This window comes from Parasteatoda tepidariorum, chromosome 3 (genome assembly GCF_982258835.1).
Source record: "Parasteatoda tepidariorum strain Cologne lab strain chromosome 3, Ptep-v5.0, whole genome shotgun sequence".
In the NCBI taxonomy this organism is placed as follows: domain Eukaryota; kingdom Metazoa; phylum Arthropoda; class Arachnida; order Araneae; family Theridiidae; genus Parasteatoda; species Parasteatoda tepidariorum.
Window position 1 is genome coordinate 35,804,076 of NC_141757.1, and position 11,498 is coordinate 35,815,573.

Below are 11,498 nucleotides of genomic sequence, written 5' to 3' on the forward strand. Positions count from 1 at the left end.
ATTTAAAATATTGTTTTTGAAAGAAGTAAATTGACAGAAAATTATTCTTATCTATCTCATAGCTTTTAGTGTATCTATACTTCACAAACAATGAATGTTTGACTTTATTATCAGTGTACAAGTCGATTCTGTGATTTTTGTAAAAATTTCGGATTAAAAAAAGTTGACTTATATACATTAATTAAAATATTGTTAATCTTGTACTACAATGTGTTGCTGACTTCTTTTACTATTCTTTAAATAATTCTTTGAGAAAATATGCTTGCAGTTTTTGGACAAAGTAATTTTGAACAGTAATAAACAGCAAAATATTTTTGATGGTGAAAAACAAGGTTTTTTATCCAAGATTTTAGATATTATGTCCAAAACATTGCCAGCCTTATATACTTCTGTTATAATAATGTTCTTTCTGGGAATAATTTTCTTGTTTCATACTTCATTAATTGCAATGCAATTTTTTTTTCTATATCAGAGTGTTTCTGGCGGAACAGTTTGAGCTGCTACATCCAAATCTTGAGCTGCTCATTCCAAGCAATAAAAAGGCGTTTCTTCAACAGTTTTGTTCACAGGTATTTTTTTTTTTTTTTTTTACTTAGTCAGGAAAGTTACTACAGTTTATTTGAAGTTATAATTTATTATATTTGAGGTTCTTAATTATTCGTTATATTAGAGCTGAGCAAAGAACTAATATTTTTAAAAAAACTCAAGAGATTATGAAAAAATTTTAAAAATATATAGAAATAATTTTAATTTTTCAAAAGTTTTACGTTTATTTATTTTGCCATAACTCACCTAAACCTTTGTTGTACTTAATATCTCTATGAACACAGTATGCTGTTAAAATAAAATAAGCCTTATTTGATTTTTAAAAAAGCTTTCTAGCTATCTTAGAGAATCGTAACATAACCATAAAATGCTGTTAATACCTTTTAGTTGTCTGGTTGCAGAAATCCTGCAGCACGTCGAGGGGTGTTCGAGATTATTACTGCTGCTGCAGATTATTTTTCCTCTTAGATTTAGGGAAAAATTGTTGATTGAAAGAGAGGAAAAGATTCCCTCATTTATGGAAATAATCTGAAACTAAGCTGCATATAATAAAAGCTATCTAACTGTTTTGTGTTTGCAAATAAATGAGTGAAGAGAGTATTGCTGTTATCAGACAATCTCTGTGTCAGTAAAACATTGTAAAACTGATAAGTAAACAACAAAAAAATAAGTAATTTATTTTTTATATCTGCAGACAGTCAGCCAAGCTTCAGAGCTCAGACGTCCAATCTATGCAGCCGTGAGTGCCAAGACAATCGATTACGATCAAATCATCACTCAGATGTCGGCTGTCAAGTGGGACATCAGTGAAATAATGTCCCAACATAGCCAATATGTGGACATACTACTGAGGGCAAGTTCATTTCCTGTTCAAAATATTCCTTGCTCTAAAACACATGCATGTTAAAAAATAATTTTGATGTATTTATTTAGGAATTGCAGGTGTTCAGCATGAGACTCTCTGAAGTGAGCAAGAAAGTTCCAATACCCAAAGAAACGTACGATCTTCTCTGGGAATATTGTATTAAGTTTTCAAATCATTCCTTTATTGAAGGGTAAAGACAATTTTTATACTCAAAATGTTGATTCCATGCTCATCTGCAGGACTTTTTTTTTTGTTGCACATTCTCTGTATTAAATGTGATATAATGTATACTTTTAAAAAAGAAATTTTGAGTAATTTTCATGTAGTTGTCATTTTTAAAATTATGTATATAGCAATTAAAGCAATCATCACATGTAGGCCCAGGATAGCCTAGTTAGTAGGACATTAGGCTCATGTTCATGAGTTCAAATCCCCCCACCCCAAGGGTCATTAAGGATGTATTAAATAGTGACTGGTACTCGTTAAATCTGTGGGGGATCACAAAGTCTTCCAAGTTCCTATAACTAATGCCTTTGGGGGTACTGAATTGGAAATTGATCATTCTCTGGTTCAGATCAAATTTATGATCTGTGGATGAATGAATGAAGTATGACTGGGTACTTCCTGTAAAATGGGATGTGATGCTGAAGTCTTATTCTTGGCCATAGATGGACCAACTGAAAAAACAAGAAACACACTCTCTACCTTAAAATTCACTTAGTTTCAAGCAGGCTTGCTGGTATAGGCAAGTAGTATAACGAACAACAACACACATGTAAGATGAAGCCGGAATTACATGCATGAATTTTTTTAAATAAAAAGATGAATTCCATGAAATGAACAAAAATAATGTAATTATCATATTTAATTTCATAAATTCAAACTTTTGAAAATGCTTTGTAATAGTTTTTTAACATTATAACTCATAGTTATTGTAACATTGCATTATTTTCTTAAATTTTTTCATGTGTGGGATGCGTTGGAAAATCAAAACGTGTGGGAGAGGACATTTTAACTATAAAAATTTTTTTTACCAATTGAATATTTCTTCCTCATTCCTGAAATTCACTGGATAACCAAAATAAGTCGTTTTATAAAAACCTAACTAAAATAAAAATTCATTTCGTTTAAATTATTATAAATATTAACTGATAGTTTGTTTAAAAATAATACAGATATTGTGACTTTCTGTGCGTTGTTTTAGTTCCGAACAACAATTATATTTCCCAAACATCAATTTTTAAAACTTTTAATTTTAACATGTTTTAATCATCAACATTAGGTTAATAAGTAGCCCATTGGGTAAATAGCTTACCGATATAAATTCTTACAAATGTGATTCTTAGATGGTGGAGGTTTTTTACAAAGTACTTAGATGTTTGTTACGATCAATATTTTACCGTCTTTGTGTAATTTCTTTCTCACGACAATGTTTTTATTTGAATGATTTTGTAAGAAAGTATTAAATTGAAGTTTTTGAAGAAACATTTTTACAGAAAATTTCCACCTTGAAGTGTAAAAACTTAACGATTAACTTATTGCAATGCTTAGTGCAATTAAGCTAAAAACTAGTTTAATTTTTTTTTGAAGGAAAAAAAAATGTAGAAAAAATTTAACATTTAGCATAGTGTTTATTTTTTCACATTCTCATTAAAAATTTGAAGAGAAAAAAAAAACACGAAAATTGGAAATAGTATTCCTATTTTTCTCACTTTAATGAAGTGTTATCATCTCTGTAATATGATTTGTTATACAATTTCAATGTTAAATTATTTTGTCAGAGAAAAATATATGGTTTAGAGTTCAAATTGTGTTAAGGCCCCCTAAAATACACAACACTGAATAGTAGATAGAAAAGTTAAGTCATGTAAAACAGGTTTGTTAAATGGAAGATGTAGCAAACAAAGTTTTAATAGATTATTTTTTATTTAGTGTACAATTGCCTACTACATAATTTAACATTATCAGTCTTTTTAATTCTTAGATTTTGTATCAAACATAAAAAATTATATGTTGTGGTATTTTAAAATATATTATTACTATCCAGATTTATTGTCACGTACCTTATCAAAAATAAAAATATACTTCAAAAAGTGAACATAGGAAAAGATTTGTAATTTTAATTTACCTATCCAGAATTATTCAGACGCGGTGTATCCTTTTTTATGATACACTAGAATATTTATTCATTTAAGGGAAGGTCTTATTTTTCCTAGAAACCCTTAAAAGTTTGATATATGCATTGGAATAAGAATGGTATTAAAAATTTCGCACTCTCTCTGAAAATTTTTAAATTGTATTGTTAGTAAGATAAAATTTAAATAGCTCTTAATAAATGAAGTCGGATCCACCAAATTATTTCTATAGGAATAAAAATAGTTTTATATTCCTTATTATTAGTTATAAAAATAGTATTAGTTATAAAAATAGTAAATTTAGTTTTTCTGTAATATGATATTAAATTGCAAAATTTGTGAACTTTTTTATAAATTAAAATTGGAACAGGTTTTCACAAGCAAAGAAGTGCACAAATGGTGGTAGAGCCCTAATGCAGTTGGATTATCAGCAGTTTCTTTGCAAAGTGGAGCGACTGACTGAGCTGCAGCCCCTCCCAGGGAAGGAGCTTGTAGAAAGCTACATCAAAGCCTATTACATGTTGGAGCAGAATCTGGAACAGTGGATACGTTCACACAAGGTGACTTTTTTTAAATTCATTTGCAGCACTAAATAATATTTTTATTATATGCAAAATATAGAAGAATGTAGATGTCCACTGTAGAAGTAAACAGTTGATATGTTTGGTTAGCATTTCAAAACATTTCCATGCTTTTCTCACTTAATATTAATTCAATGTGTATAGCTTTCAGACAAGAATTCTTTAAAGATGTATTTAAGGGCAGTCATTATGGAACACCTTTTCTTGTTTTCTAGGAGTACACAAATAAGCAGTTGATCAGTTTAGTGAATTGCATAACTCAGCTGAATAAGAAAGGAAGGCAGAGGCTCATCAGTTTAATTGAGGAAGGTGACAAATTAAGAAGGTGACCCATCTGTATCATTTCATCCACCTGATTTAAATGTAAAATAAAATATTGACATAGCTTGTAAAGGACACTTTAACTCATCGTCTTGTCTTTACAGCTTTGTTTCACAAGACATTACCCGGTAAAAAATTCTTTGTATTTCCTTGGAAAGCTGAATGTTCTTTTTTCTTTGATGAAATGGGAAATAATTTTATGTTTATTGAATAATTTAAATTATCAAATTGCTTTTCTCTCACAATGATAAGTTGAGCAAATTTTTATTTATTCTTTTTTAATTAGTGGTATTGAATGAGTACTTTTTCTTTTTGAATGGCGGTGGTTTTCTGTGTAAATGTTGCCCTAAAATGTTCACTTATCTAGATAACTTATTGTAATATATTTTTATTTCACTCTTGCATAGAGCTTATATACATATTAAATAAATTTATTTTAAGTTGCTTCAAATATGTTTAAAAAATGATAAATCTTTTATTTTAATTTTGTTTCCATAAACATTTCTGTTCACCTTTATTTGTTTATTCCAGTTCAGCTGAATATTTTTCTTTCCAATGGGGCTTAAAAAAATATTTGGAGAGAGAAAGTGATTGGTTAATTGAATACAATCTAATGCGATACATGAACAAAACAAAATGGAAAAACAAAGGCAATCAGAAATAGCTAATATGGAAAAGTTATGAATGTTAAAAAAAAAATTATTTCATTCTACCATAGTGTTATGGAAAAACTTTTGGTTCATTTTCATGGGTACTATTTCAGTGATAAGAGTTTCTCTTGCCGATAATTATCCTGCAATGGTTGTCTTCCATATCATTCTCTGGCCGTGCACAAAAAAAGATATCACCTTAAATAACTGTCCTGATCAGATTTTTTCACAAACTATATCAATTTTAATCTTTTAAAGGGACGACCTCAAAAATACTAATTAATTAGTGCTAACCATTGACTTGTTTACAAAACATACTTAACTTCAATAAACTTGCCCTTTTCCCTACGATTTTGGATTTTTGACCATCAAAGTAAGGTGCAGCTGCAATCTGGAGAATATGTTCCGAATACTTTCATCAGTAAACCTTTTGAAAGTTTGGGCCCCCATTATATTAATTTCACTTAGTGCTTACCATATTTTGAAAATTTTCACGCAAACTTAAAAAATTTTGCACACAGTTATAAAATTCATCTATCAAAGAGTTTCATGTAAAAATTAATTTTTAATAGTTTTATTCATTATTTTTTATTTTATACAATAAGGAACGGACAATATTGAATTGAAAGTTTTGCAAATTCTTACATCATTTTTAACTATGCAATTTGGAATGACAAAATTTTATCGAAAATAGCTGAGTTATGTAACTTAAAAGAAGCTGTATTTTAGAACTGTTAGACAAATTTTGTAGAAATTTTGTATTTTAACATTAAAAATTATATATTTTACAATGATGTAAAAAAAATTTCATGCTTATCATTTTTTTTTACCTTTATTAAATAAAATAATGAAAATCTTAACAATAATTTTTTATGTGAAATTATTCTTTAACGAGCTAAATTTATGATTGTCTGCAAATTTTTTTTTCGATATGCGCAAAATTATCCTGAGATATGGCGAAATTCATAAAAAGTGAAATTAAAATTAAGGTGCCAAACATTTCACTTCTCTCTTTAAACTCTCCTTCCCCCCATTTTTCAATAATCAAAAATTTACTATATACATTGAAAAAAAGGGTACATTTATTCAGAGAAAGTACGTTTTCGCTTCTGATTCTGTAACTTAATAGTTTATGTTAAATTATTATCATATTTGATGTTGCCCCTTTGAACGGGTATGATCGGCAACTTCATTAAAAAGTTAACCAAGATTTTCTTTTGTTTTGCGCTCTGTACCTACTGCAAGTTCTAACCTTTTCAAATGCAAGTGTTTGTTACTGTACTCCCTCGTAAAATTATGCAATTTCAATTAAATAAATCAGATGTATTTTTTTGCTTGCATAAATATTCTGGTTTGGTAAATTCTTTTCTAATTATTCTAAGCAAGAGAAAATTTCGTTAGAAGTTGCGCGTTGGTTTGAGGATTCAGAATGATCTCATTTGTAGTGATATACTTTTCTGTGCTAATTATAAAATGTTTTTGAAACCTCTAAAAAAAATTTTCACATCCTCTTCTCTGATCTGAAGCGATCTTAAAATGTGTAGTTAATTGCTCACCCAGATTAACAAATATTATTAATATTATTAACAAATATTAACATTATTGCTTGCATAAGTATTCTGGTCTGGTAAATTCTTATCTAATTATTCTAAGCAAGAGAAAATTTCGTTAGAAGTTGCGCGTTTGCATTGGTTTGAGGATTGAAAATGATCTCATTTGCAGTGATATACTTTTCTGTGCTAATGTTTTTGAAACCTCTAAAAAAAAATTTTCATATCCTCTTCTCTGATCTGAAGTGATCTTAAAATGTGTAGTTAATTGCTCACCCAGATTAACAAAAACTTTGTGTGACATTCTTCCAACTCTTTTCCTATCCTCCTCTTCTTGTCTTAGAAATTCAAATATTTATTTTATATTTTGTAGTCTAAAACGATCTGACAGCTGTGTATTGAAGTTAAAACATAAAGGTTTTTAAATCATTTGAACAGGGTGCATAGCCAAATTTTTCAGCAAAAAATGCTTTTAAGTACTTTTTAAGCACTCAAAAAATATTTTTAAGCACTTTAAAAAAATATCATAATTAGGATGTGTGCACTACTAATTTTTTTCCCTTCATATTGTTGAAAGTTCTTCATATATATATATGTGTTAACAAAATGCAAAATAATTTTCTAAGTTGCATGATCATGATAAAATAACTAGTTTCTGACAAAGAAATTTTTCATGATTATTATTAGCCACCATAAAAACAATTAAGCACAATTTTAAATATATTCAATATTGAGTGAATCATTCAATTTTTTAAATTAAAAATTACTTTACACAATTACGTAAAAAATTTTTTTTTCAAAATTATAAATAATTAATTTAACAGTAATTTAAAAAGATAATCTCTCTTGCGAAATTCAGCAGAGTTGCTCATGAGAATGCATGAATCCTTCCCACCGTATCCCGCTCAGTATTCGAACTTGCAAATACTTGGTGCTTTCATATGCTACGGACAAATGGTATGTCGAATTAGATTTTGGTTAAATGAATTATGAAAACGTTGAAATAAGCAATGTGAAAACCACACGCTTTTTGCGTAATTCAAGGAAAAACTTTATATGGTAAAGAAAAGAAAAATCTCATTTATATGGTAAAGAAAAGGGAAAATTAAGCACTTTTTAAAAACACCCGGTGAAAAAAGCACCATTAAGGGCTTTTAAAAAACGAAAATAAGCACCTTTAAGCACTTTTTAAAAATTTTACGCACCCTGTTGACTAGATGACATATGAAGTGCAATTTTTTAAATTAAATAAATTTGACCTGCCACTTGTAAGACTGTGCATTCTAAGCCTAAAGTTTTTATTAATTTAAACGAAATTTTCCCTCGTACATTAAGATCTGTAGATTAAAAAATATTTTTTTTTAAAAAAAATTATTATATCTTATCACCACCACTTACTAGGATTTTAAAATTTTTACACTTTGTCTGTCAGTGGTTCATTATGTTTTAGCCTCTGATTATACATACAAACTGTTAACTCAAAGTATTATTTCTTTGACTAAATATACATTCCAAACTTCAGTATTTTAATTATTTGCTGTAGTCTTATCTTATTTCATTTAACGTAAGATTAATCCACAGGCCAAATTGTTAGACGCTCTATAAGATTCTGCCTCATCTTTTCTTTCGTTTCGAGCTCAATTCGTCCCGACTCGATTTTCTTCTGTATGCGTCATACTCTAGTTTCAGAAACCTTCAATCTTCATGATCTTTTGTGATTTGGAAATATTTTAGTATTCTCGAGGGCCTTTACTTCAACTTTTTTACATGGTGAAAGATCGCCTTTTTTACCCATGATGAAAATGTTCCAATTAATTATTTATACACTGCACACAAAATAAACAAATATCTGCGTAGTACAAAACTGCGAAACAAACGACACAGCGCATAAAGCCACCGAAACACGTCCGCAACTGACGCACGCAAGAACGTGACTGAACCGCTTTGCACTTATTTACGTTCGCGTATCAGTTATTCCACATTGTAATGCAATACCTTAAAAATAAATGTAAATAGTAAGTATATAAAAAAATCCCCTGAATAAAAACCCATTACATGTTTGTTTAAATACAAAAGTACTGTATATACTCGTGCAAGACATGTAATTATTAAAAATCTGCAGTGCGTCTAATAATTTGGCCAGGGAGCTTAATACTTTATTTGAAATTCTTCCTCATTGAAAAATGATTGTACAAAGTTAAATTTTGTCTTATTCATTTTATATGTAATTTTGCACAGGTTGTAAAAAAAAAAAATGAATAAATAAAACTCATATTTTTATGAACTGGTATACATATTTATTTTATTATGAATAGTTTTAGAAGAGTTTTTTTTTTTTTTTTTTTTTTTTTTTTTTTTTTTTAGCATATAAAACGCATTTCAAGAGTAACATGCTATTTTTTATAAGTATTGCCATAGAACAGGTAAAGTTCAATTTTATCCATCTCTGGCTAGCTCACTCTAAAAGTTGTTTAATTCAAAGAATTTTGAAAAGTGATGTATTTTTTTAAATATTTGAAATGTTTATTTGATTTAAAATTGTTTACAAAAATGGAGTATGAAATGAAAGATCCATTTTATATAAAAATTTGTCTGAAGTAGTGTGTTATTGTTCTTCCTTTTTTTGAAAATTTTATTTATCGAGTACATCCCAATTTCTGTATCAAGAAGGTAAAACAAACAGTAAGTAACGAGCAAATTATTATTTTTTTTAATAAATATTATTTTCCAAAAAACACACTGAGTAGAATAGACAACTCTGAGGCCAAGTTTTTTTTTCTCCTTGCGAAACCCTCGAGGTGCGTCCCGGAATTCCAGAATTTTCATATTCCAGGCCTAAAACTTAGTAGCAGGGTATATGACTTTTCTGGGACTATCAGATTTTCTCAAGACCATAGATTATCGTTTCCGCAATCAAAAGTTTAAATTTTAAAACTTTCGCTAAATCCCGTTAACGACGCGTTTACATGCGTGTGATTCTGGCGGTTTGGCGGATTTTCGCTAATTTGAATATATGGAACTGGGTCGGCATCCGCTAATATCGTGATTCTTATTCACTTGATTTTTATTATCGAACATAGATTTCCATATTTTCCCAATTTAAAAGTTACAATCCAACATCGCAATTTGTATTCACACGTTTGTAATATCAAACATCGGCTTTCGTACTATACGTGATTTAAAAGCTACACATTGCGATTCTAAAAATCATGCATCACGATTTATAGACAAGCGTTTTAAAAATCCAATATCGCGATTCTTGTAAATACTAAGATTTTTCTTAAAGGAGTTACTATAAAGGTATTCTTCGTCGGTAGGTAATTTAATTATAAATCTTATTTAAAAAAAATAATGTTAAATACAAAAAATATATGGTAGTTAAATTGCTTTCGATTTTATGCACATAAAATTTGCAGAGTTTTTTCGCTTTGTGTCACTATCACCCCTGTAATCCCTTTAAGAAAATCACAAAAGATATTAACAGACTTCTTTTGTCATTGGTTTTGTCAACGCGCAAACAATACAATTTAGTATATAACTTCTGAGCTGCATAACAAGTGTTAATAATATTTCTCCATATTAATTATAATTTCTAAAACTCAATAGATGGCGCTCTGCGCAGTAATGTAAAATCATTAGTTTTCTAATCAGTTTCCTCCATGACACTGTACCATTATCATCATCCTTTTGTTATTAAATATATACTATGTTAAAAGGCGTTTGTTATGATTGAAACCCCGAGATCTGAGATCATATCACCGTATTTAATAACAAGTAACAAAAGCATCATAGTAAAACAATGTATCCCTTTATGAAAATGAAATCAATCGGTTCTCTATAAAGCACGTCCAGAGTCGAAAAAAAATCTCCCCGTGGAATATTTCTGACTGTCTTAACTGGGACAAAGGATGCTGACGCTTTTAGCTCAATGTCTGATTCTTCTAGTCTTAAACCAGGTCCTGCATTTATTTTTTCGTGTGAGGTTCGTTTGATTATATTATCAAATAGTACATTATGTAAAGAAAAATGTAAGTTTTGAGGTCGTGTCCATTTTCTGAAAATGCGAATTTTTAGCTGAATAAAAGACTCACCCGGCGCGATGTAAGATTTTAATATTTCTAAATATCTTATGTTGATTTAAATTCTCATAATTTGTATTCTCAGTATATTAACTTCGCTGCTGTTTTGGGTGTTAACGTTACATTTTGTTTTGCTGCATTACATTTCGTTTTATTTTGTTTTGTTAAAAACTATACGACTTGAAATTACGAAGTTGTGTAGAAGAATATACAGGGAATTTAAGAGTCGATAGTTAATTATTAACTGTAAAATGTGTTTAAAAAAATACCATGCGAGTTGCTGACATGCCATGCTTTGCTTGCCGCAGGATTACAACTATACTTGAAATTTGACGGTGTGAAAGGGACATTTTTGTTTAAAATTCCAATTCGTTTAAAAGTTAATGCAATTTTAAGTACTTTTTTTCTGCTTTACGTTACATTTACTGCGCAAAAATTATGAGACTTGAAATCACACATGTATATTAAGAAATGCACAAGTATGATTGCATAAAAAAAATTATAATAAGACTCTTTATTAGATCTAGAATTATCAACTGTTTGATCTACTGCCCAATAGAATGCAAGTGCAGAGTTGAAATTTAAAGCTCTGAATGGGAATGAATGTTTGTGAATTTTTTTACCATAACTTAACTACAATTTGTTCGAAAGCTAGTGTATTTTAAAGTACTTTTTGCAAATTTTTTTTTCATTGTAGAAAAAAAAATATATCTTATTTTGCGAGATCATTTCATATGCTCGAACTTGACTTGATATAAAAAAATAATAATA

General features: G+C 28.9%; 1 protein-coding gene across 1 annotated transcript in view; it reads left to right on the forward strand.

The window, feature by feature from the left end:
• Positions 1-4,947, forward strand: part of Vps50 (vacuolar protein sorting 50) — a 45,141-nt gene extending 40,194 nt beyond the window's left edge. Inside the window, exons 22-26 of the mRNA XM_016061034.5 lie at positions 473-569; positions 1,241-1,399; positions 1,480-1,601; positions 3,917-4,106; positions 4,343-4,947. Coding sequence (XP_015916520.1) covers positions 473-569; positions 1,241-1,399; positions 1,480-1,601; positions 3,917-4,106; positions 4,343-4,456 — 682 coding nt within the window. The 3' untranslated portion in view covers positions 4,457-4,947. The remainder of the gene's footprint in view (positions 1-472; positions 570-1,240; positions 1,400-1,479; positions 1,602-3,916; positions 4,107-4,342) is intronic.
• The last annotated feature ends 6,551 nt before the right edge of the window (positions 4,948-11,498 follow it).